The sequence below is a fragment of the Mobula birostris genome, chromosome 8 (assembly GCF_030028105.1).
Source record: "Mobula birostris isolate sMobBir1 chromosome 8, sMobBir1.hap1, whole genome shotgun sequence".
NCBI lineage: Eukaryota > Metazoa > Chordata > Chondrichthyes > Myliobatiformes > Myliobatidae > Mobula > Mobula birostris.
The window spans coordinates 167,039,997-167,067,203 of record NC_092377.1 but is presented as its reverse complement, the minus strand read 5'-3'; the positions used below and the strand labels follow the sequence as shown (position 1 = coordinate 167,067,203).

General features: G+C 43.8%; 1 protein-coding gene across 1 annotated transcript in view; it reads left to right on the top strand.

Annotated features, from left to right (window-relative positions):
* Nucleotides 1–27,207, top strand: part of piwil2 (piwi-like RNA-mediated gene silencing 2) — a 109,621-nt gene that overhangs the window by 27,703 nt on the left and 54,711 nt on the right. The window contains exons 5-9 of the mRNA XM_072267267.1: nt 278–454; nt 10,283–10,393; nt 11,546–11,663; nt 12,877–13,001; nt 18,225–18,305. Of these exons, the coding sequence (XP_072123368.1) occupies nt 278–454; nt 10,283–10,393; nt 11,546–11,663; nt 12,877–13,001; nt 18,225–18,305 (612 nt within the window). The remainder of the gene's footprint in view (nt 1–277; nt 455–10,282; nt 10,394–11,545; nt 11,664–12,876; nt 13,002–18,224; nt 18,306–27,207) is intronic.

The following is a 27,207-nucleotide window of genomic DNA, read 5'->3' as shown; positions in this document are numbered from 1 at the left end:
TACCATGGTGCTCAGCTTGTGCATTTGTTGGGCAATTGAGATGGAGGAGTTAAATATGGAGAAATGGGACTGCTCTGAGAAGCAGCAGGGATTGATGGGCCAAACGGCCTCTCATCTTTGAAGGAGCTATGCATACATGTACAAGATATGGGAGTTCTGGTCATTGTCAAATTGTATTTCTAAACCACCTGGCATTGTGAAATTTTGGACCCAGCCCTGACTAGAATGATTTTGTATTTTTGTGTGTATTTGTCTTGCACTATTTTCTCTCCCCAAGTTTCAGAGGCAGAGCCATGGTTCCTGAGCCATCTATATGCAAAGTTGAGAAGACTGCATCTCGTATGAAGAGCCTGGAGATCAAGCAAGACTCGCCAGGGAGGAGTGGACTCCCTCCTCTCTCAGCTGTGCAGCCGAGTCAGGATGTTGAGGGAACAGTGAGAAAAGAAGCCGTTGGGTGAGTAGCTGGAACCAAGCACATTCCACTGCTGTAGATGGGCTCGGATTTATCCTGTGAGTCAAAGTGGAGGGAGCAGATTGTGTGTGGGATATATAGGCCATGATTGAGAACTCCTATAGTTAAGGTGCTGGCAGCACCTGAGCCATGACCTCGAGGAGCAGAGGGAATTCTCTCTGCAGATGTGCATGATGAAACCATATCAGGAATCTTGTACCACTTCCAGCTTCCTAACCTCAGGAAGCATTTATGTGCGACTGAAGGAGGGGATTTCTGGGATGGCAGGTTTGTCATGTACTGGGAGGTTGATGAGACTGGGGCCGTTGTGCTCAAGTTTAGAAAACTGAGATGTGACACATTCAAATTTCTTGCATTACTTGACACTAGCTGTAGTGATGGTAAAGGTCTTGTGCCATGGGTTAATAAAATAACACAAAATTAAAGGGTCAGGTATTCAGGGGATACCTCTGGTAGCAGCAGAGATACAGAGGAGCAGATTGGGAGGCAGATTTTGGAAAGGTGCGAAAATAACAGGATTGTTATCATGGGTGACTTTAACTTCCCTAATATTGATTGGTACCTGATTAGTTTCAAGGGTTTAGATGGGGCAGAGTTTAAGTGTTCCCAGGACGGATTCCTGTTACAGTATGTGGACAGGCCAACTAGGGGGAATGCCATACTAGGTCTAGTACTAAGTAATGAACCGGGTCAGGTCACAGATCTCTCAGTGGGTGAGCATCTGGGGGACAGTGACCACTGCTCCCTGGCCTTTAGCATTATCATGGAGAAGGATAGAATCAGAGGACAGGAAAATTTTTAATTGGGGAAAGGCAAATTATGAGGCTATAAGGCTAGAACTTGCAGGTGTGAATTGGTATGATGTTTTTGCAGGGAAATGTACTATGGACATGTGGTCGATGTTTAGAGATCTCTTGCGGGATGTTAGGGATAAATTTGTCCCGGTGAGGAAGATAAAGAATGGTAGGGTGAAGGAACCATGGGTGACAAGTGAGGTGGAAAATCTGGTCAGGTGGAAGAAGGCAGCATACATGAGGTTTAGGAAGCAAGGATCAGATGGGTCTATTGAGGAATATAGGGAAACAAGAAAGGAGCTTAAGGGGCTGAGAAGAGCAAGAAGGGGGCATGAGAAGGCCTTGGCGAGTAGGGTAAAGGAAAACCCCAAGGCATTCTTCAGTTATGTGAAGAAAAAAAGGATGACAGGAGTGAAGGTAGGACCGATTAGAGATAAAGGTGGGAAGATATGCCTGGAGGCTGTGGAAGTGAGCGAGGTCCTCAATGAATACTTCTCTTCGGTATTCACCAATGAGAGGGAACTTGATGGTGACGACAATATGAGTGAGGTTGATGTTCTGGAGCATGTTGATATTAAGGGAGAGGAGGTATTGGAGTTGTTAAAATACATTAGGACAGATAAGTCCCCGGGGCCTGACGGAATATTCCCCAGGCTGTTCCACGAGGCGAGAGAAGAGATTGCTGAGCCTCTGGCTAGGATCTTTATGTCCTCGTTGTCCACGGGAATGGTACTGGAGGATTAGAGGGAGGCGAATGTTGTTCCCTTGTTCAAAAAAGGTAGTAGGGATAGTCCGGGTAATTATAGACCAGTGAGCCTTACGTCTGTGGTGGGAAAGCTGTTGGAAAAGATTCTTAGAGATAGGATCTATAGGCATTTAGAGAATCATGGTCTGATCAGGGACTGTCAGCATGGCTTTGTGAAGGGCAGATCATGTCTAACAAGCCTGATAGGGTTCTTTTGAGGAGGTGACCAGGCATATAGATGAGGGTGGTGCAGTGGATGTGATCTATATGGATTTTAGTAAGGCATTTGACAAGGTTCCACACGGTAGGCTTATTCAGAAAGTTAGAAGACATGGGATCCAGGGAAGTTTGGCCAGGTGGATTCAGAATTGGCTTGCCTGCAGAAGGCAGAGGCTGGTGGTGGAGGGAGTACATTCAGATTGGAGGATTGTGACTAGTGATGTCCCACAAGGATCTGTTCTGGGACCTCTACTTTTCGTGATTTTCATTAACGACCTGGATGTGGGGGTAGAAGGGTGGGTTGGCAAGTTTGCAGACGACACAAAGGTTGGTGGTGTTGAAGATATTGCAGAGAGACATTGATAGGATGCAGGAGTGGGCTGAGAAGTGGCAGATGGAGTTCAGCCTGGAGAAGTGTGAGGTGGTACTCTTTGGAAGGACAAACTCCAAGGCAGAGAACAAAGTAAATGGCAGGATACTTGGTAGTGTGGAGGAGCATAGGGATCTCGGGGTACATGTCCACAGATCCCTGAAAGTTGCCTCACAGGTGGATAGGGTAGTTAAGAAAGCTTATGGGGTGTTAGCTTTCATAAGTTGAAGGATAGAGTTTAAGAGTCGTGATGTAATGATGCAGCTCTATAAAACTCTGGTTAGGCCACACTTAGAGTACTGCGTCCAGTTCTGGTCGCCTCACTATAGGAAGGATGTGGAAGCATTGGAAAGAGTACAGAGGAGATTTATCAGGATGCTGCCTGGTTTAGAAAGTATGCATTATGATCAGAGATTAAGGGAGTTAGGGCTTTACTCTTTGGAGAGAAGGAGGATGAGAGGAGACATGATAGAGGTGTACAAGATAGTAAGAGGAATAGGTAGGGTGGATAGCCAGTACCTCTTCCCCAGGGCACCACTGCTCAATACAAGAGGACATGGCTTTAAGGTAAGGGGTGGGAAGTTCAAGGGGGATATTAGAGGAAGGTTTTTTTTACTCAGAGAGTGGTTGGTGTGTGGAATGCACTGCCTGAGTCAGTGGTGGAGGCAGATACACTAGTGAAGTTTGAGACTACTTGACAGGTATATGGAGGAATTTAAGGTGGGGGCTTATATGGGAAGCAGGGTTTGAGGATGGGCACAACATTGTGGGCCGAAGGGCCTGTACTGTGCTGTACTATTCTATGTTCTAAATGAGAAAGCATTCCTTCACCCAGTGGAGGCACAGGAGTCTGCAGATGGATATTTGGAGCAATGCAGAAAGCTATTGGGTAGGAGGAAATAGGCTTGTTTTACTTTGTTGTTGCTGCTTGTGTTCTGCCAACTATTGTGAGCATGTTATGTTGGCGCTGGAATGAGTGGCAACATTTGCGGTCTACCCCCAATACATCCTTAGAATCAGGATTTATCGTTACCGACATTTACTTAGCATCAGCAGTACAATGCAATACATAATATAGAAGGGGAAAAAAAACAAAATATAATAATATGTAACTAAATCAATTACAGTATAGGTATATTGAATAGATTAAAAATTGTGCTAAAAACAGAAATACTATATATTAAAAAAGTGAGGTAGTGTCCAAGGGTTCAATGTCCATTTAGAAATCTGATGGCAGAGGGGAAGAAGCTGTTCTTGAATCGCTGAATGTGTGCCTTCAGGCTTCTGTGCTTCCTACTGGAAAGTAACAGCCAGGGAAAGGGCATGCCCTGGGTACCAGAGAACCTTAATAATGGACACTGCCTTTCTGAGGCACTGCTCCTTGAGGATGTCCTGGGTACCCAAGATAGAGCTGGCTAAATTTACAATCTTCTGCAGCTTCTTTCGGTCCTGTGCAGTAGCCCCTCCATACCAGACAGTGATGCAGCCTGTCAGAATGCTGTCCATGGTACATCTTTAGAAGTTTTTGAGTGTATTTGTTGACATACTAAACCTCTTCAAATGCCTAATGAAGCATAGCCACTGTATAAACTGTATAGCCTTCTTTATAACTGCATCGATATGTTTTGGACCAGGTTAGATCCTCGGAGATCTTGACACCAAGGAACTTGAAGCTGCTCACTCTCTCCACTTCTAATCCCTCTGAGGATTGGTATGTGCTCCTTCGTCTTACCCTTCCTGAAGTCCACAATCAGCTCTTTTGTCTTATTGACATTGAGTGCCAGGTTGTTGCTGTGGCACCACTCCACTAGTTGTCATATCTCACTCCTGTACACCCTCTCATAATCATCTGAGATTCTACCAACAATGGTTGTATTGTCAGCAAATTTATAGATGGTATTTGAGCTATGCCTAGCCACACAGTCATGTGTATATAGAGAGTAGAGCAGTCAGCTAAGCACACACCCCTGAGGTGCGCCACTGTTGATCATCAGTGAGGAGGAGATGTTATCACCAATCTGCACAGATTGTGGTCTTCTGGTTAGGAAGTCGAGGATCCAATTGCAGAGGGAGGTACAAAGGCCCAAGTTCTGCAGCTTCTGAATCACCATTGTTGGAATGATGGTGTTGAATGCTGAGCTATAGTCGATGAACAGAATCCTGACATGGGTGGTTGTATCGTGCAGCTGGTCTAAGTCTGTGTGAAGAGCCTTTGAGATTATGTCTACCGTTGACCTATTGTGGTGATAGGCAAATTGCTATGGGTCCAGGTCCTTGCTGAGGCAGGAGTTCATTCTGGTCATGACCAACCTCTCAAAGCATTTCATCAGTGTAGATGTGAGTGCTGCCAGGTGATAGTCATTAAGGCAGCTCACATTCTTCTTAGGCACTGTTATAATTGTTGCCTTTTTGAAGCAAGTGGGAACTTCGTCCATAGCAGTGAGAGGTTGAAAATGTCCTTGAATATTCCCACCAGTTGGTTGGCACACGTTTTCAGAGCCTTACCAGGTACTCTATCGGGACCTTCTGCCTTGTAAGGGTTCACTCTCTTTAAAGACAGCCTAACATCGGCCTCTGAGACAGAGATTACAGGGTCATCAGGTGCAGCAGGGATCTTCACAGCTGTACTTGCATTCTCCCTTTCAGAGCGGGCATAGAAGGTGGTGAGTTCATCTGGTAGTGAAGTCTCGCTCCATTCACACTATTGGATTTCGCTTTGTAGGAAGTAATGTCCTGCACACCCTGCCAGAGTTGTTTGGTTGTTAATACAAAAGTGCATTTCACTCTGTACTGTACATGTGATAAGTAAGTGAATCTGAAAAGCTGGAGGAACTCAGTGGGTCAGGCAGCATCTGTGAAAGGAAATAGATATTTTGACTTTTCAAGTCCAGATGAAGGGTCTCGGCCTGAAACATCAACTGTCCGTTTCCCTTCAGAGGTGCTGCCTGACGTGATTTTCTCCTGGTTTTGTGTCTTCACCCAGTGGGTTGTGATTCTACCCAGGAGGTTCAATTACTGGATATATTCAAACAATGCTTCCTTTTAAATTTTTTTTTTTTTTTTTTTTTTTTTTTGCAGCTGCTTTGAACAACCAGTATTCTGAGCAGGAAATTAATACATGGCCTGAAAACTACACAGCACTTTAAAACATGAAACAAACACAAACCACGACGCACCACACAAGTGAACAATGTCAGGCAGCCAAAACAACTGACAGGCACAGTAGCAAAAGTAAAATGTTTTCACTAGACAGCATCAGCATTCAGCAGGCCAGTGTTTTATTAATAATAAGCTACAGACTTCCATTCTGTGTTTATTGTTACAATTTGTAACCTTGTTGTAACTTGAAACAGTGACAATGCAAACACATTGAAACTATAAAATATTTCAAAGTAAAGGTTGTACATTTATTATTCAGAAAGTGTATGGATTATATTCATTAACACAATTACAGGTTATTTCACAATTATTAATATAGATTTCAAAGCTATATTTGCGTAATTTCAAAATTTATTAACATTATATACAAAAATGCCACTTGTGCTGCAACAAAGTCTATGTGCATGGCTGTGCAGGGAATAGTGTATTCAAGGCAGCAGTGGGTGGATTTTTTTCATTAAGGGGTTACAGGAAAATGACGTTGAGATGGAAGTTCAGTTATAATGTTATTGACAGATAAAGTAGGCTGAAGCCCTAGGACCAGGAGTCTGAAGTCCACTGGGAAAGTCCGTTGTCTAGAAGTCTGGAGGCCTGTTGTCATGTTGGAGGACTGTCTTTGTGGGGTGGGCTTGTTTTTGCTGCTGTTTTGTTGCTTGTGTTCTGTGAATATGGTGCCGTTGGTGCCAGAATTTGTGGCAACTCATGTGGGCTGACCCTCAGCAATCCTTGGGTTGTCTTGGTCAGTGGTCTCCAACCACCGGACCGCAAAGCATGTGCTACCGGGCCGTGAGGAAATGATATGAGTCAGCTGCACCTTTCCTTATTCCCTGTCATGCACTGTTGGACTCGAACTTAGGGTTGCCAACTGTCCCGTATTTGCCGGGACATCCCGTATATTGGGCTAAATTCGTTTATCCCATACGGGTTCGCTCTTCTCCCGTATTTCCCCCGCTAAGGTAGAGCATTCCTATGAAACCTTTCATGCCGAAGTGGCGTAAAGCACAGAAGCAATTACCATTAATTTATATGGGAAAAATTTTTGAGCGTTCCCAGACCCAAAAAAAACCTAACAAATCATACCAAATAACACATAAAACCAAAAATAAATAACACCAACATATAGTAAAAGCAAGAATGATATGATAAATATACAACCTTAATAAAGTAAAAATAATGTATGTGCAGTATAGTCGGGAAGATGAAGGCAAAACCAATTTGTGGGAGGAAAAAAAATTGGCACATACGCGCATGCGCACATCATATCTGCACATACGCGCATGCGCACACAGGTGTCTGCGCAAGGCTTCATAGTCATGGTAGTCTTTCTTGGGGTAAAGTGTCCCGGGATTTGACTGCTACTTTTGTCCCTTATTTGGGAGTGAGAAAGTTGGCAACCCTAACTGTAAGAGACATGTTGAGGTGAGTCTAACCATACTTGAACAACACCACCCCCCCCCCACCCCCCCCGGGTCGGCCGGTCCGCAAGAATATTGTTAACATTAAACCAGTCTGCGGTGCAAAAAAGGTTGAGGACCCCTGGTCTTGGTTATGAACACAAAACATCACGTTTCACTGTACGTGTCAATGTACAGATTTTTCAGATTCATTTAATTATAACAAGAGGAACTCTGGGTCAGACAGCATCTGTGAGGGAGAAATGAACTTTTAATGTTTCAGATCCAGTTGAAGGGTCTCAATCTGAAATGTTGACTGACCCACTGATTCCCTTTCAGATTTTCTCCCTACCCTGTGGGTTGTGATTTTTGGGTTGGTGGGGGTTCATTTGCTGGATATATTCAAGGCAGAAGTGGTTAGATTTTAAGGGGATGCTGGTTGATACAGGAAATGATGCTGAAGTAAAGGATCATCTGAAATTTTATTAATTGATGCAGTAGGCTGAAGTGCATCCTCCTATAATTTATCCCAAATAATAATTTCCAAATTGGCTGGTGCTACCATATTGCCACTTTCTGAAAATGTGGAGGACACAGTAGTGTAGTAGTTAGTTTCATGTTATACAGTGTGGTTCAATTTCCGTCACTGTCTGCATGACATTTGTACGTTCTCTCTGTGACCATGTGGGTTTCCTCTCTCATTCCAAAGACCTGGGGTATGGTCACATGGGTGTCATTGTGTGGCATTGGTTTGTTGGGCTGGAGCGGCCTGTTACTGTGCTGTATCTAAATAAAACAAAAATCTTGTTTATGAAGCATTCCAGTTTTGGGACTTAAATAAATCCCTTCAGATAATTGGATACCATCGATCCCATGTATTAAATCCCTTTTCCTATGGTTGTTTGTTCTTTTCCTTCAGCAGGTCTTGCTTTAGATTTGATCCACAGTGCTAAGTATGACAGTATGGGGCTGTTTGATGTTACTGGGCCTCCTGCCTGCTGGTGGCAGCATCTACCTTTATACAGTCTGCACATTGGGAGCGGTACTGAAACCCAAGCTCAGTGCAGCTGGAGCTGGGTCTGAATGTGGTGCTCTTAGAGTCATAGAAAAGTATAATACAGAAACAGGCCCTTTGGCCCATCTCATCTGTGCCGAACTATTTTACTGTCTAGTCCGGTTGACCTGCACTAGACCCACAGGTCTCCCAATGATCCATGTACCTATTTATATTTGCATTTGCACAGTTTGCTGTCTTCTGTACTCTGATCTTTCATTTCTATATACTATTCTATAGATTTGCTGAGGAAAATGAATCTCAGAATTGTACATGGTGACATATATGTACTCTGATAATAAAAGTTATCTTTTGAGCTTCTCATAAACATTGAAATCAAGCTCACATGCACCACTTGCGCTGGCAGCTCTTTCCACACTCTTCACGACCTTGAGTGAAGAAGTTTCCCCTCATGTTCTCCTTAAACTTTTCACCTTTCACCCTTAACCCATAACCTCTGGTTGTAGTCCCACCCAGACATTTCCAGTGAGTCCATCATTCATCGTTTGTACTTCAGAATACTCAAGCAGTTGCAAGTTGCAAGGAGGTGCACAAGCGATCAGGTTCAGTTTCTGCTGCTCTCTATAACGAGTTTGTACCTTCTCGCTGCGATCAAGCGAGTTTTCTCCAGGTGCTCCAGTTTCCTCCCACATTCTAAAGATGAATGGGTTAGGGTTAGGAAGTTGTGGGCATACATTGTTAGAGTTGGAAGCATGGCCACACTTATGGGTTGCCCCCAGCACGTTCTCAGACTATGTTGGTTGTTGAGGCAAAATAACACTTTTCACTGTATATTTCAAAGTACATGTGACAAATAACACTAATCTTTAGAATTTCTTGCTCAGAAATGCTCTAAGCTGTTTATACTCCAAAAAAGCCTCTTCACCCCTCCTCATTTCATCTTCTAAGACAGGGTTTCTCAAACCTTTTTATGCCATGGACCAATACCCTTTTTTTATGCTGTGAAGCCCAGGTTGGGAACCCCTGCTCTAAATGTGTCTTCCTCTTTCTTTTTCCATCTTGCATTTATTTGACCTCTCTTCATAGCATTTCTTTTGACTTGCTCACTCCTGTGGAAGTGAGTTCTATATCATACAACTCCCTGAAGAGAGGTTTTCCTTAAATTCCCTTTTGGACTTGGTGTATTTTTGACATACTGGCAGGATTCGCAAAGGATTTGTGGGGAAACATATCCATAGATCCCTCAAAAGTTGCAGCACAAGTTGATAGGATGACTAAGAAGGCATATGGTGTGTTGGCCTTCATTAGTCAGGGGATTCAGTTCGAGAGCCACAGGGTGATATTGCAGCTCTATAAAACTCTGGTTAGAATACACCTGGGGGTATTGTGTTCAGTTCTGGTTGCCTTATTATAGGAAGCATATGGAAGCTTGAGAGAGGGTGCAGAGGAGACTTAACAGGATGCTCCCTGGACTAGAGAGCATTTCTTGTGGGGATAGGTTGAGCAAATTAGGGCTTTTCCCTTTGGTAGAAGAAGAATGAGAGATAAATCACAAACACAAGAAATTCTGCGAATGCTGGAAATCCAGAGCAACAAACACACAATGCTGGAGGAACTCAGCAGGTCAGGCAGCATCTATGGAAAAGAATAAACAGTCAACATTTTGGGCCGAGGCATAACTTTAAGGTATTTGGAGGCAAGTATCTGGTGGGGTGGGGGGTGTGGATGTCAGAGGTAGGCTTTTTACAGATTGTTGAGTGCGTAGAACATGCTGTCAGGGGTGGTGGTAAAGCAGATATATTAGGGACATCTAAAAGACTTTTAGATGGGAACATGGATGAAAAAAAGGGAAGGCTATCTGGGAGGGAAGGGTTAGATTGATCTTGAAGGAGGTTAAAGGGTCGTTACAACCTCATGGGACAAAGGAACTACTATTCTATTTTCTATATATTTAGATTCCTCTGCAATGGAAACTTTTTTTTTAAAAAAATCTTTAAAAATAAATGTTCTGGGAAGGTGACTCTTTTATTTACTGCGTACTCCGGGCTATTGGGCAACAGCTCAAGTTGAGGGAGAATTGAGGGCCACTTTCACTCCTTGTGTGTTTTATTTAGGGAGTCATTTGTGAAGAGGGGATCATCTGGAAGGCCCATCCCTCTGACAACAAACTATGTCAAAATCTACTGCCGAAATGATGCTGTCTACCAATACCATGTCACTTTCAGGTCTGTGACATTGTTAACATTGTGGGAGATTGCAAGTTTCCCCTTGTGTTTTGGACCTTGTGCTGGGAACACTTTTGTGTTGTATTTTCCACACTGGGCATTTGGGCCAATGGGGTTCACTCATGGGTCAGTTTTACTGTTAAGGCCCACTGACCAGAGAGGCCTTGGACTCTGCTGAGGGGACATCAACAGCAGTCACAGATAAAAACCAATAAAAACAAGAGATGGTGACAATAGTAGGAAAGAGAACTGACACAAATTGCTGGAGGGACACAGCAGGTTAGGCAGCATCCAGGGGTTGGTGGGGTGGGGGAAATAAACAGTCAGTGCTTTGAGTCAATACTCTTCCTCATCAGGACTGGAAAGCAAAGGAACTGAATCTAGAATGAGAAGGTCGGTGGGGTGGTTGGGGAGAGTGTTTGAGCTGGAATGTGACAGTTTGAAGCCAAGTGAGGGAGGAATGGAAAGTGGGTGGTAGAAGTGGGGGGGGGGAGATGAAATGAGAAGCTGGGAGGTGATGATGAAGGGCTGAAGTTGGGTGAGGGGGATGAGAAGCTGGGAGGTGATGGTGAAGGGCCGAAGTGGGGGGGGGGGGGAAATGAGGTGAGAAGCTGGGATGTGATGGTGAAGGGCTGAATGTGGGGGTGGGGGGGAGATGAAATGAGAATCCTTGGGGGTGATGGTGAAGGGCTGAAGAAGGAATGTGATAGGAGATGGAAGTGGACCATAGGAGAATGAGGAGGAGGAGGAGAGGCATCGGGGAGGCAGGTGAGGAGAAGTTATGGTATCAGGGTACCCAATGACTGTATTGGCATCAAATGTTCAGACCTGCAATTGCCTGCTCGGTCTGTTGTTTAATGTCTCACATTTGCCAGTTATCTTTGAAGTGTGTGCATTTAAAATCCAGTTTGGTACTGATGGCCATTTTGCATTAAAACAGTCGAGGAAAATGAATTACATTTTCACTGACAGTCACAATTAAGGATATGATATTGAAATGTACAAAGGGAGTCTGTGACCACGTCTGCACTAATTTTAACATTATTCAATGCTTGCTATAGCTGGGAGTGCACATTTCAGTTTTGAGCATAATATAGTATCTTACTTCATGCATTTTCTTTTTTTTTTTGCCAACTTTGCTGTTGGGTTCAGCCCTGATATAGAATGTCGGAATATGCGCTTTGGAATGTTGAAGGAGCACCGGCAAGTTACTGGACGGGTCACTGCTTTTGATGGCAGCATACTTTACCTGCCTGTGAAACTATCTGAGGTATGTCCACAATTTACATTTTCAATAAACAAGTTTCTTTAATATTCAGCTTCAGCTGTAGAAGAATGGTTTTTAAAAAAAAGTCTCCAGCTCCAAGCAAATATTTGGTTTACCAGATCAGAATTTAAACAGAATTTTGTTTCATATACCGTTAACTGACTGTGATTTCAGCTCTCCTGTTAGTGTGATACAGGTGCAATCACGCTCTTTTCCCAAGGAGATAGACAGGCACCTTAGTCTCCTGTCTGAAAAAACTGTATCCTGTCAGTACTAGCACTGGAGTCAGTTTTCTGGAATAGGCCTTGTGACCATCAGACCGTCAGATGTAGGAGCAGAATTGGGCTATTTGGCCCATGGAGTCTGCTTTGCTTTTCTGTCATGGCTGATTTATTATTCCTCAACCCCATTCACCTGCCTTCTCCCCATAATCTTTGATGCTGTTACTAATCAAGAACCTATCAGCCTGTAGTTTAAATACACCCAATAACTTGGCCTCCACCACTGTGTGGGAGGCCATTCTTTTAAAACAGAGATGAAGAATTTCTTTTACCAGTGGTTGGTCAGTCTATGGAATTCTCTGCCACAGATGGCCAAGTCATTGGGTATATTTAAAGTGGAGGTTGATTGGTTCTTGATTCATAAGCATGCCAAAGATTATAGGGAGAAAGTAGGAGAATAGGGTTGAGAGGGATAATAAATCAGCCATGTTTGAATGGCAAGGCAGACTTGATGGGCTGAATGGCCTAATTTTGCTCCTATGTCTTATGGACTTGTGAATTTATTCGAGAAACCTGATTGAAGAATCCAGCCGCAAACAACAGGAATTCTGCAGATGCTGGAAATTCATGCAACACACATCAAAGTTGCTGGTGAACGCAGCAGGCCAGGCAGCATCTCTAGGAAGAGGTACAGTCGACGTTTCAGGCCGAGACCTTTCGTCAGTACGAAGGGTCTCAGCCTGAAACGTTGACTGTACCTCTTCCTAGAGATGGTCTCAGCCTGAAACGTCGACTGTACCTCTTCCTGGAGATGCTGCCTGGCCTGCTGCGTTCACCAGCAACTTTGATGTGTGTTGGTTGGAGAATCCAGCCCCACACTTCAGTGCCAGTACTGATGGAGTGCAATTTTTCAGGCATGAAATTGAGGTCCCTGTCTGTCTCAGGCACTGGTCATTGCAGCTTTCATTTGAGGCGTTGATTTTCTTTCACCCTAGGTGATCAAACTCAAATCACGAAGAAAGACAGATGGGATAGAGGTGGACATTAAAATCCAAATGACCAAGGTTCTGCAGCCAAATTCTGACCTCTGCATTCCTTACTACAATGTGGTATTAAGAAGGTAGTGTGGTACTATTTCTTAATTCTACAAAAACACATTGCTGTAACCTCTCAGCATCTATGGAAATGAATAAACAGTTGACGTTTAGAGCAGGGGTTCCACACCTTGTGTCCATGGACATCTCAGTTAATGGTCGGTGTCCATGGCATAGAAAAGGTTGGGAACCCCTAGTTTAGAGGGATGTGGGCAAAGTGCAGACAAATAAACTTATAGATAGGGTAAGTACAAGCAGGTTTTTTTTCCACTAAGGTTGGGTGGGACTGCAACCAGAGTTTTGGGTGATAAATGAAATTTTTAAGGGAAACATGAGGGGAACTTTCTTCACTCAGAAGGTGGTGGCAGTGTGGAATGAGCTGCCAGAATAAGTGGTGCATGTGAGCTCAATTTTAACATTTAAGAAAAGGTTGAATAAGTAGATGGATGGTAGGGATATGGTATCATGGAGTAGATAGTTTAAATGGTTCAGCATGGACGATATGGGTGGAAGGGCCTTTTTCTGTGCTGTGTTTTTCTGTGACTTCATGACACCACATTCAGGTACAGCTGTTATTCTACAACCATCAGGCTCCTGAACCAGCGTGGATAACTTCACTCTCCTCAACTCTGAACTGATTCCACAACCTATAGTGTAGATTCATTTTCAAGGACTCTAGCTGGTGCTCAGTATTTATTAATTTATTGCACAGTTTGTCTTTCTGCACATTTGTTGATGTCAGTGTTTGTGTGTATTTTTTATAAGTCCATTATATTTATTTTCCTTTAATTGCCTGCAAGAAAATTAATCTCAAGGTAGAATATGATTACATATACGTACGTTGATAATTTACTTTGAACAGAATCAGGTTTATTAACACCGGCAGGTGATGTGAAATTTGTTAACTCAGCAACAGTTCAATGCAATACATAATCTAGCGGAGAAAAGTAATTTAAAATAAAGATAGTAAATAAACAAGTAAATCAATTACGTATGTTGAATAGATTTAAAAAACGTGTGTAAGGGGGTTTCTACTTTTATATTACTGCGGAGGCTAATTAAAATGGCGTCTTTGTTATGTTAATCTGGGAAATGCGGCGTTGTTGTGTTAAACGCTGAGAAAGTTTGCGCTAGCAGCTTGTTTTGGTTTAGAATGTGATAAGAGGGTGCTATTAACCAATTGGGATAGTGTTATGGTTTTGGTGTATTTGAAGATACTGTATGCGCGGGGTTTGGGCGCAGAAGGTGGGAGAGCGAGACAGAGGATGGACGAGGTGATGTGAATCTGCTAACGGGGTCGGACCCCGAGGAGGGCGTTCGGCACGGAGATGGACTCGTGTGGAGCGTCTGGTCGACCACCGTTGTTGGTCTCAAGCGACCAGTGGAGGTAGTCCAAGGGGTCACAGGGTGAAGAAGAAGGTCCTTGAGCTCCAACTGTTTGTGCACGAAGAGATTGAACTTTGATAAGTGTGGCGCCTTTTATTTTCCTTTTAATTATATAGTTCCAGTAATATCTATAAACTGTAAATCATTTAATCGTAACTGGTGCATTGTCTGTTATTTGGGCAGGGTGGGGTACATCACACAGCATCCACGCAAACTAATTACCCAGTTTGGCGGGGCCAAGGGCTGTTTCCCTAGATGGCAGCGAGCCGAGCGACCCTGAGGCTGGCCAGGGGGGCTACACGTGCAAAAACAGAAATACTGTATATTTTTTAAAAAGTGAAGTAATGTCCAAAGATTCAGTGTCCATTTAGGAATCAGATGACAGAGGGGAACAAGCTGTTCCTGAAACACTGAGTGTGTGCCTTCAGGCTTCTGTACCTCCTACCTGATGGTAACAGTGAGAAAAGGGCATGTCTTGGGTGCTGAAGGTCCTTAATAATGGACGCTGCCTTTCTGAGACACTGCTTCCTAAAGATGTCCTGGGTACTTTGTAGGCTAGTACCCAAGATGGAGCTGATTAGATTTACAACTTTCTGCAGCTTCTTGCAGAACTAACTGGTGAAGAGTCTTCAACTAAGTTGACTGAGTGTTTTCAGCGATTTCTGGTTCATTTCAAATTTCCAGCATTTGTAATCTTTCTGATTTGTGTCTCTTGTTGCTTAATCAGTGAATCAATCTTTCACATTTTAAACAAAATTGGACATAAATTTTGCTGCAGCATAGAGAATGATCCATCACTTCTGACCATGCTGACCTAGGTCTTTAATATCAACATCCCCAAATTAAGGGATCAACACTATCTGCAATAAACATTTGTATGTATCAATAATTTGCTGTGGCACATTGGTCAGAGCACAATCCTTGACCAATTTCCCTGGTGATCCTTATCCTTTTTTCTAATCATTCCTGACCTTCCCCTACCTATGATTCCTTCAGCACTCACGAGGTCAGGGTCTTGCCAGAGTTCACAAAAAATGCTGGACAAGCTCAGATGCACCCCCCATTTATTTATTTATCACATGTACATCAAGGCTGGTTTCAAATATCTGATTAACAGATGAACCTCCTTGCCCATTTCCTGACATCTACATGTCAATCTGGGACCTGCCTTCAACACACCCTCCTCCCACCCCTGAATACTGCCTTGTACTCCTCACTTGCATTCAAACATCAATGGTGACATTTGAAGGAATATTTGCACCAACCTAGAAATTGGGAGGGAACCTGAAGTGTAGATCCAGTTTAAGATGGTGCTACTGATGTTGGGCGACAGCTTACTGGTGGTTTGTAAGACAATAAATATGAGTAAATGCTTCATTAATAATCCTTTTTCTGTGGTAAACTATCACCACAAACAATGAAGAGGCGAGTGAAGGTGAGGCTGACTCCAGAGTTGAGCTGTGCGGGTGCGATGTATGTTTGAGGAGAGGTGAGGTCAAGACAGAGTTGGAGATGGAATTGGAGTGAGTGAAGTGGAGAGGAGTCGGTGTGGAGGAGTTTTGGAGGCTATCCACTTAAACCAGGAGCGAGGTTGGGTTGATCTAAGCGCTAAGCAAATTTGAAAGTTTGGGAACGGCCACGGGCTGGCCAGTGAGATACAGACCCAGAGCATATCGCTGCAGCAGGGCCTGGGTCCTAGTGCAGGGAACGACTGGTGTTTGGACAATTTAAGCGCCCGCCCAGATAGACTGAAAAGGCAAGGTGTTGGGACTAGAGGCTGATTCCACTCTCTCTTCTGCGATGCTCACTCCCTCTCCATGGTGCCGAGGCTGTGAGGCTGCTCCAGCTACTCTGCACTGTGATGAACTGAGGCTAGAGCCTGCTCCAGATTGGTTTGGCTTTGGGTTTATGGGTCAATCCGGTTCTGAATGCTGTTGCTTGCTTCTATTGTTTACGTGATTTTCTTTCGCTTTCCGCGGTGCTGAGGCTGTGTAACTACACCAGCTGCTTTTTGCTTCAGGGCGATTTGCCCTGCTGTGTGACGAACTGAGACTGGGGTTATGGGCCTCCTCCAGTTACTCCTGGCTCTGGGTCTATGGACTCAATTTGGTTCTGAATTGTTTGCATGATTTTTGTGTGTTTTTTTTCTCGTTGCGCATTGGATGTTCTTTTTTTAATTGGCTTCTTTTGAGTTTCTTTGTGGCTGCCTGTAAGCAGACAAATCTCAAAGTTGTATGCTTTATACACACTTTGATAACAGTACTTTGAAAGTTTTTGAAACTTCAAAGTGGTTTACCACAGCAGCAGAAACTCTGCAGTAACCTAGCAGGAGGAACGGTGTACTCACATCGACAGTGATGAAATGCTTTGCGAGGTTGGTCATGACTGGACTGAACTCCTGTCTCAGCAAGGACCTGGACCCGGACCCATTGCAATTTGCCTATCGCCACAAGAGGTGAACAGCAGACATAATCTCAATGTCTTGCTACATGGCTTTAGGCCACTTGGACAACACAAACACCTACGTTAGGATGCTGTTCATTGACTATAGCTCAGCATTTAGTACCGTCATCCCCACAATCCTGATTGAGAAATTGCAGAACCTGGGCCTCTGTACCTCCCTCTTGCGACCACTCCTCCTTGGATCCTCGACTTCCTAACCAGAAGGCCACAAACTGCGGATTGGTGATAACACATCCTCCTCGTGACGATCAACACTAGGCACACCTCGGGGGTGTGTGCTTCGCCCACTGCTCTACTCTCTATATACCCATGACTGTGGCTAGGCATAGCTCAAATACCATTTATAAATTTGTTGATGGTACAACCATTGTTGATAGAATCCCAGATGGTGACGAGAGGGCGTACAGGAGTGAGATATGCCAATTAGTAGAGTGGTGCCACAGCAACAACCTGGCACTCAACGTCAGTAAGACAGAAGAGCTGATTGTGGACTTCAGGAAGGGTAAGACAAAGGATCACATACCAATCCTCAGAGAGATCGTAAGTGGAGAGAGTGAGCAGCTTCAAGTTCCTCGGTGTCAAGATTTCTGAGGACCTAACCTGGTCCCAGCACATCGATGTAGTCATAAAGAAGGTAAGACAGCGGCTATACTTTATTAGGAGTTTGAAGAGGTTTGGCATGTCAACAAATACACTCAAACTTCTATAGTTGTACCATGGAGAGCATTCTGACAGGCTGCATCACTGTCTGGTATGGAGGGGCTACTGCACAGGACCGAAAGAAGCTGCAGAAGGTTGTAAATCTAGTCAGCTCCATCTTGGGCACTAGTCTACAAAGTACCCAGGACATCTTCAGGGAGCAGTGTCTCAGAAAGGCGGGGTCCATTATTAAGCATCTCAAGCACCCAGAGCATGCGCTTTTCTAACTGTTACCATCAGGTAGGAGATACAGAAGCCTGAAGGCACACACTCAGCAATTCAGCAGCAGCTTCTTCTCCTCTGCTATCTGATTCCTAAATGGACTTTGAATCCTTGGACACTACCTCACCTTTTTAAATATACAGTATTTCTGCTTTTGCACATTTTTTAATCTATTCAATATATGTAATTGATTTGCTTGTTTATATATTTAATTTTATTATTAATTTTTTTTCTCTGCTAGATTATGTATTGCATTGAAGTGCTGCTGCTAAGTTAACAAATTTCCCATCGCATGCTGGTGATAATAAACCTGATTCTGTAGGCTGGTTGGTGGCGTGTTGGGTTCAGGGCAATTTCAACCACATGGGGACAGTATGTGTTTTGATGATGCCTGGCAAGTGATGAGACTGAATCTCTTTTCCCCCCACTGCATGTGCAGTGGATCGTATCATGTGCATTGTTTTACTCTTTGTTCACAGAGCAATGAGAATTCTTGAATTAAAGTTAATAGGAAGAAATTTCTTCGACCCGACTAATGCCAGTTTTCTCCCTCAGTACAGGTGAGTGCAGTTTTCATGCCTGGGGACTCTCTTACGGGGAGGGTGACTGATTCTGTTGGTTCAATTGATGCCTGAGGGGTGACTCCAGAAGTCTGGGAAAAGATCAAGATCTTTTTAAAGACCAGCTTGTCTCACATGTGCGTTAAACATATAGTGAAATGTGCCGTTGCATCAATAACCAACACAGTCCAAGGATGTTCTGTGGGGAGGTCCCCAAGGGTCACCATGCTTCCAGTGCCCATAGAGCATGCCCCAAAGTTACGGACCCTAACCCACACATCTTTGGACTGTGGGAGGAAACCCACGTGGTGACAGGGAGAACAGAGACAGCAACGGAGTTGAACTCTGCGATGCTGCCCACCTTATCCTGGATCTCAGTGGTCCTTTACATTTTTGAAAGGCAGAACTGTACCATAGAGGCAGATTAGGTGAATACCTTGTCCTTGGATGCAAAAGTTCAAAGGTTCATTTATTATCCAAGTATACAACTCTTGAGGTTCTTCTCCAGATGGCCGCAAAACAAAGAAGGAACATGAAAGTTATTCAGAGAGAAGTGTCAAACCACCCCCCCCACAAAAAAAATGAACGGCATTCTGATAATCAACCCCCAACCCCCCTGCACAAAATGGACCAAGGATGCCGACGCCCTCACCCCACACAATAAACTAACAGAACACAACAAGAACGTCAACCCCTAAATCCCCTCCCCTCGCACAACAATACGAAAAAGGAACCGGTGGGGAAAAAGGACATGGAATATAAAAACCATTAAGTCTGAAAAGGTCCACAGTCTGTAAACGCAGTAGTCTAATCCATAAACACAGAACCATGATACCATCCTCCAACATCACCGACATGCATAGGAAGAGTGGAATACCACACAAGCCAGAGGCCTGCCTGCCTGCTACAGCGAACCACACGGCAATAGGGCCACTCACAGACCAAGCAGGCAGGTGGTGCCAAACTCTTGTTCACTATCCGTGTTCGCTTCAATGTTCCAAACTCCCTTGACACTTTAATCAGCAAAATAGATTCGAACGTAGGCTCTTAAGTTCCTTCACATCCTTTGCTTCACTGAATGACAATGTGTATAAAGGGATCATATTCTGGCTGGCTGCCGGTTACCAGTGGAGTTCCACAGGGGCTGGTGTTGGGACCGCTGCTTTTTACGATGTGTGTCAATGATTTGGACAATGGGGTTAATGGATTTGTGGCAAAATTTGCCAATGATACAAAGATATGTGGAGGAGCGGGTAGTGTTGAGGAAACAGCCTGCGAGGGGGGAGGGAGAGAGATTGACTTAGCTGGTTAGGGGAATGGGCAAAGAAGTGGCAAATGAAATACAATGTTGGAAAGTGTATGGTCATGCACTGTGGTGGAAGAAGTAAACTATTATTTAGATGGGGAGAGAATTCAAAAGGCTGAGATGCAAAGGAACTTGGGAGTCCTTGTGCAGGATACCCTAAAAGTTAACCTCCAGGTTGAGTCGGTGGTGAAGAAGGCGAATGCAATGTTGGCATTCATTTCTAGAGGTGTAGAATATAAGAGCAGGGATACAATGAGGCTCTGTGGCATTTGTGAGACCACATGGAGTGTTGTGTGCAGTTTTGGGCTCCTTATTTTAGAAAGGATATACTGACATTGGAGAGGGTTCAGAAAAGATTCACGAGAATGATTCCAAGAATGAAAGGGTTACTGTATGAGCACCCACCACCCTCACATTTGGTTAATCATGTTGTCATTCATTTTATCATGCTTTGAAGCATTTCCCAATGATGAACATAAAGTCAAAGTCAAGTTTATTGTTATGTCCACACATCCATGTATGCACAAGTGCAATGAAAATCTTACTTGCAGGAGGGTCACAGGCACAGAGCATCAGACAAGCAACATTCACAAGAAAGCAAAAAATCAACATAGATTGTAGTCAATTTTCACAAAGAAGAGCACAATTATAACAAAATCCATTTGTTCATTGTATTGCTGAACTGTCCTGATTCAGGTTTTTTAGGCCGTTTGGTTCAATGACCAAGCAGTTGAAGGTAAGTAGCTGTTCTTGAACACGGTGGTGTGGGACTTCAGATTTCTACCTCTGCCTGGTAATAGCAGTGGGAAGGTGGCAGGGCCTGGATGGATCCTGGATGGATAGTGGGGATCTTTGATCAATATTGTGAGCCAGGACACTCTAATTAGTAATTTGTCAGTGCATTCAGTAACACCTCAACACCGTAATCTTAGAAAGTAAAGACTCTCAAGTGCTTTCCTTGTGATTGCGTCAACGTACTGGGTCCAGGACAGGTCATCCAATACATTAACAGCCAGGAATTTAAAGCTGATTATCTCCCAAAGCTTATTTCCCCGGTGTTGTCCAGCAGTGTTAGCTGAACTAGACTGTAGTTACTTGCTGTCTCTTTCTGATCTTTTAATTATTTTAATATTTTTTCTCGTTTTAGTCTTCCAATCCATTGGAATGCCTTCTTGAATTCAGGGATCTTTGTAGTGACAACTGGTGTGTCTACTGTCTCTATACCTCCCTTTAAAACTCCTGGTAACAAGACTGTTAGCTCCCAGGAGCTATTAATTCTTGGCCCAAATAATGTACTTTGTATTTTTTTCCCTAGTGATATTGTTTCAAAGTTCTCCACTATCTTTTGTCTCGCAGTTATCTACTATTTTTGAGTTTTTCTGCCTCATTATCAGAAGAGTTTTAACATGTGTAACATTTCAGCTGTTTTATTTGTTGGCACAACTTCTGTGTGTCGGCTTCTCAGGGACTTTTGCTACTTGTTTTGTGCACTGATTAAAATCTCACATGGACTTTTGGTGACTTGTGACATTCTCCCAGGAATGAGGCTTATTATTGTTCTTAGCAACTTTAAGACTTTGTTTAATATCAAATTTCTTTAGTTTGCTGCAGATTACATTCAGGGAGAATTACAAAATTTATATTAAATGTCTACCATTGCCTCTCCTACATTTGTTTAATACACTTTCACAATCTGTTTTTGACAAGATACTTCTGTTTTCCAGTTTGTTTGTTGGTTTAAAATTGGGGTAACTGGCTTGTTGCGGCCAAGCGTTCATAGCAACATCGCATTTTGATCCTTGGATGTTGACTCTTCCTGTAACTGAAGCAGAACTCACCAAGCATTAGATTGTTCAGACATTCAGTTATTAATTTCAGATGTCTTATACTAGAATGCATATATTTAAGCTGAGAAAGGGAAAGTTCAAACGAAATCTGCAGGAAAAGTTTTGAAGTGGTTGGTGCCTGGGATGTGTGCCAGGGGAGGTGGTGGAGGCAGACACAGTACAGTAAGCGGCTGTTAGATTGGCATGTGACCATACAGAGAATGGAGGGATGTGGACCATGTGCAGGTAGAAAGGATTAATTAATAAAGCATCATTAATTTCTTTAGAAGTTATAGAAGCAGGATTAGGCTATATGGCCCATCGAGTTTGCTCCGCCATTCCATCATGGCTGATTTATTATCCCCTCAACACCATTCCCCTGTCTTTTACCTGTAACCTTTAACACCCTGATTAATCAAGAGCCTATCAACCTCTGCTTTAAATATACCCAATCACTTGTCCTTCACAGCCGTCTGTGGTAACAAATTCCACAGATTCACCACTCTCTAGCTAAAGAAATTCCTCCTCGTCTCTATTCTAAAGGGGCACCCGAGAATTTCCAGGGATCGCAGGAGAAAATGGGTGGAAGTATTGTCACGTATTCATTAATACGAAACTCGAGAGCATGCTTATTTGGCCGAACAAGTGCAGAATAAGCCACTCATAGCTTTTCAATGGAAATAAGCCTTTGAAATACCAGGAAGCAGTTGCCAGGTACTTCCTCCATTCTGCTACCTATATACTGTGCTGCAGATCGGAGCATTAACCCTCTATTTTAACCAATTAACTTTTCCTTACCAATAGTTAATTTCTGTGCCTTTGCAAGCCACCCTCTTACAACTAACAGGCAATTCTAATGTCAATTTCCAAACTAAAAATAGTACCACAAATTTTAGGAAATATCTAGATGGAGTGAGCAAGGATGTGGCAGATGTTGTTGAGCAGAAAGTGATGTAAATTACATGAATTTTTTTTGAGCAAATTGAACAGTAAAATTCAAACATTGCTTTGCCCTTTGGTTTTGGCCTTTAAACAATGTGCGAAAAGCTTGAAAAGAAGCAGACACAAAAAGGGTTGTTCAAAGGTGAGAATTCATTTGTATAATTTAAGGTTGAAGATGCTAACTGAAATAATGGAATTTCTTCAAGTTGGCTGAATTTGGAGTATTGTTCTGGCTGTGGTGAGATTCATCCAAGTCATTCAGAGTACAAGGAAGGAAAAAAAAATGTTCATGGGGTAGAAGCTAAAATGCTGGCGTGGATAGAAAAAAAAGGCCTGGTTAATGAGGTTGGCATAAATGGATCTCGTTAATGAGGAAGAGAATAGGCATAAGTGGATGTGGTTAATGAGAGAGTTAGCATAAGTGGATCTTTTTCCAGTTGACACTAGGTAACAAGTGTTACTGTGGTTTTAACGTTTTATATTATAGATACGTGACTTGAATGCGGGAACAGAAGGTATGGTTGCCAAGTTGAGATTCATTTATTATTCACACGTATGTCAAAATGTACAGTGAAATGTGTATTTTGTGTTGGCAATCAACAACTAATGATGTGCTGGGGCAGCCCGCAAGTGTTGCCACACATTCTAGTGTCAATGCAGCACGCCCACCATACTGCCAGAACAGAAAACAACAACAATAAAACCAGACAACAGGAATTCTGCAGATGCTGGAAATTCAAGCAACACATGTCAAAGTTGCTGGTGAACACAGCAGGCCAGGCAGCATCTCTAGCAAGAGGTACAGTCGACGTTTCAGGCCGAGACCCTTCACCAGCAACTTTGATGTGTGTTGCAACAATAAAACCAGCATCCCCACACACACACAGACCTCCAACTCCAGGAAAGGCCACCAGGTCTCCAGGCTGATCCCTCAGACCATTAGACTGCAAATCCAGGATTTCCGATTGACCTTCAGGCTTCGAGTTTCAGCATCAACCCCTGGAGTAGCCTATGATGAGACCCCGTGGCTCCAACTCAGAGTGTGCCAGCTGACCTGCCAAAGGGTGTGCTGGGAGCAACCCACAGTGTCACCACATATTCCAGTGCCAACAGGACAGCACTTAACTATCAGCAGAACAGCACAAGCAAAAACAGGAGTATAGTGAGCAAAAGCGGTTGAGCTTAGAGCGTGGATCAGTACTTGGAGCTATGCTGTGGTGGCCATTACAGAGACTTTAATGACTCAGGGACAGGAATGGTTACTTCAAATGCCGGGTTTTAGATGTTTCAGAAAGGACGGGAAAGGAGGCAAAAGAGGTGGGGGCGTGGCACTGCTGATCAGAGATAGTGTCACGGCTGCAGAAAAGGTGGACGTCATGGAGGGATTGTCTACGGAGTCTCTGGGTGGAGGTTAGGAACAGGAAGAGGTCAATAACTTTACTGGGTGTTTTTTATAGTCTGTCCAATAGTAACAGGGATATCAGGGAGCAGATAAGGAAACAGATCCTGGAAAGGTGTAGTAATAATAATAGAATTGTCGTGGTGGGAGATTTTAATTTCCCAAATATCGATTGACATCTCCCTAGAGCAAGGGGTTTAGATGGGGGGGGGAGTTTGTAAGGTGTGCTTAGGAAGATTTCTTGACACAATATGTAGATAAGCCTACAAGAGGAGAGACTGTACTTGATTTGGTATTGGGAAATGAACCTGGTCAGGTGTCAGATCTGTCAGTGGGAGAGCATTTTGGAGATAGTGATCATAATTCTATCTCCTTTACAATAGCATTGGAGAGAGATAGGAACAGACAAGTTAGAAAATTGTTGAATTGGAGTAAGGGGAATTGAGGCTATCAGGCAGGAAATTGGAAGCTTAAATTGGGAACAGATGTTCTCAGGGAAAAGTATGGAAGAAATGTGGCAAATGTTCAGGGGATATTTATGTGGAGTTCTGCATAGGTACGTTCCAATGAGACAGGGAAGTTATGGTAGGGTACAGGAACCGTGGTGTACAAAGGCTGTAATAAATCTAGCCAAGAAAAGAAAAGCTACAAAAGGTTCAGAGAACTAGATAACGTTAGAGATCTAGAAGATTATAAGACTAACAGGAAGGAGCTTAACAAGGAAATTTAGGAGAGCTAGAAGGGGCCATGAGAAGGCGTTGGCGGGCAGGATTAAGGAAAACCCCAAGGCATTCTACAAGATGTGAAGAGCAAGAGGATAAGACGTGAAAGAATAGGAAAGTGTGTATGGAACCGGAGGAAATAGCAGAGGTAATGAATACTTCACTTCAGTATACACTATGGAAAAGGATCTTGGTGATTGTAGTGCTGACTTGCAACAGACTGAAAAGCTTGAACATGTAGATATTAGGAAAGAGGATGTGCTGGAGCTTTTGGAAAGCATCAAGTTGGATAAGTCACTGGGACTGGATGAGATGTACCCCAAGCTACTGTGGGAGGTGAGGGAGGAGATTGCTGAGCCTCTGGCAATGATCTTTACATCATCAGTGGGGACGAGAGAGGTTCCAGAGGATTGGAGGGTTGCGAATGTTGTTCCTTTATTCAAGAAAGGGAATAAAGCCCAGGAAGTTATAGACCAGTGTGTCTTACCTCAGTGGTTGGTAAGTTGATGGAGAAGATCGTGAGAGGCAGGATTTATGAACATTTGGAGAGGTATAATATGGTTAAGAATAGTCAGCATGACCTTGTCAAGGGCAGGTCGTGCCTTACGAGCCTGATTGAATTTTTTGAAGATGTGACTAAACACATTGATGAAGGAAGAGCAGTAGATGTAGTGTATATGGATTTCAGCAAGGCATTTGAAAAGGTACCCCATGTAAGGCTTATTGAGAAATTAAGGAGGCATGGGACCCAAGGAGGCATTGCTTTGTGGATCAAGAACTGGCTTGCCCACAGAAGGCAAAGAGTGGTTGTAGACGGTTCATATTCTGCATGGAGGTTGGTGACCAGTGGGGTGCCCCAGGGATCTGTTCTGGGACCCTTACTCTTTGTGATTTTTTATAAATGACCTGGATGAGGAAGTGGAGGGATGGGTTAGTAAGTTCGCTGATAACACAAAGGTTGGAGGTGTTGTGGATAGTGTGGAGGGATATCAAAGGTTACAGCAGGACATTGATAGGATGCAAAACTGGGCTGAGAAGTGGCAGATGGAGTTCAACCCAGATAAGTGTGAAATGGTTCATTTTGGTAGGTCAAATATGATAGCAGAATATAGTATTAATGGTAAGACTCTTGGCAGTGTGGAGGATCAGAGGGATTTTGGGGTCCGAGTCCATAGGACGCTCAAAGCAGCTGCGCAGGTTGACTCTGTGGTTAAGAAAGAATATGGTGTACTGGCCTTCATCAATCATGGAATTGAATTTAGGAGCTGAGAGGTAATGTTGCAGCTATATAGGACCCTGGTCAGACCCCACTTGGAGTACTGTGCTTAGTTCTGGTCGCCTCACTACAGGAATTCAATCTGCACCTTGTAAGGCATGAAAATGTCTGACGCAGGCCTCTCATGGTCTGAGTCAACGTTCCCTCCCTCCCTCCCTCCCTCCCACTACAGGAAGGATGTGGAAGCCATAGAAAGGGTGCAGAGGAGATTTACAAGGATGTTGCCTGGATTGTGGAGTATGCCTTATGAAAACAGGTTGAGTGAACTTGGCCTTTTCTCCTTGGAGTGACGGAGGATGAGAGGTGACCTGATAGAGGTGTATAAGATGAGAAGCATTGATCGTGTGGGTAGTCAGAAGCTAACTCCCAGGGCTAAAATGGTTGCCACAGGAGGACACAGGTTTGAGGTGCTGGGGAGTAGGTACAGAGGAGATGTCAGGGGTAAGTTTTTATGCAGAGAGTGGTGAGTGCGTGGAATAGGCTGCCGGCAACGGTGGTGGAGGCGGATACAATAGGTCTTTTAAGAGACTTTTGGATAGGTACATGGAGCTTAGAAAAATAGTGGACTATGGGTGAGCCTAGTAATTTCTAAGGTAGGGATAAGTTTGGCATAGCTTTGTGGGCCGAAGGGCCTGTATTGTGCTGTAGGTCTTCTATGTTTCCATGTAACAAAATGACAGCAAAATATGCCCCTTTCCTCCTCCACCCACCCACTCACACAGACAGACCTCCAACCCAGGACAGGCCACCTCTGGCCTCCAGTGGACTCACACACTCACAGACATCAGGACTCTTGACTTTCATGGTGGGTGCAGAGACCAAGGGCCTTGGCCATTAGACATTGACGTACAGACATCTGATTGATCGATCATTGGTATCATTCCTAGGACTTGCAGATGACAGGACCTCGAACTCTAGGCTTTGAATTTCAGACTTGCCTACTTGTATACCAAGGAAGTTAATGCCTGTCATGCCTCTTGTCCACATGGACCTTCAATTATGGGACCCACTGACCTGGGGTTTACTCACAATGGAATTCAGAAGGATGAGGGGCGAATCTCATTGAAACCTTTTGAATGTTGAAAGGCCTAGACAGAGTAGATGTGGAAAGGATGTTTCCCATGGTGGGAGAGTCTAGGACAAGAGGGCACAGCCTCAGGATAGAGGGGCGCCCTTTCAAAATAGAGGTAGAGAATTTTCTTTAGCCAAAGGGTGGTGAATTTGTGCAATTTGTTGCCACATGCAGCTGTGGAGGCCAGGTCGTTGGGTGTGTTTAAGGCAGAGAACAATAGGTTCTTGATTGGACGTGGCATCAAAGGTTCAGGGAGGAGGCGACGAACTGGGGTTGAGGAGGAGATAGAAAAAACGGATCAGCCATGATTGAATGGCAGAGCAGACTCGATGGGCCAGATGGCCTAATTCTGTTCCTAT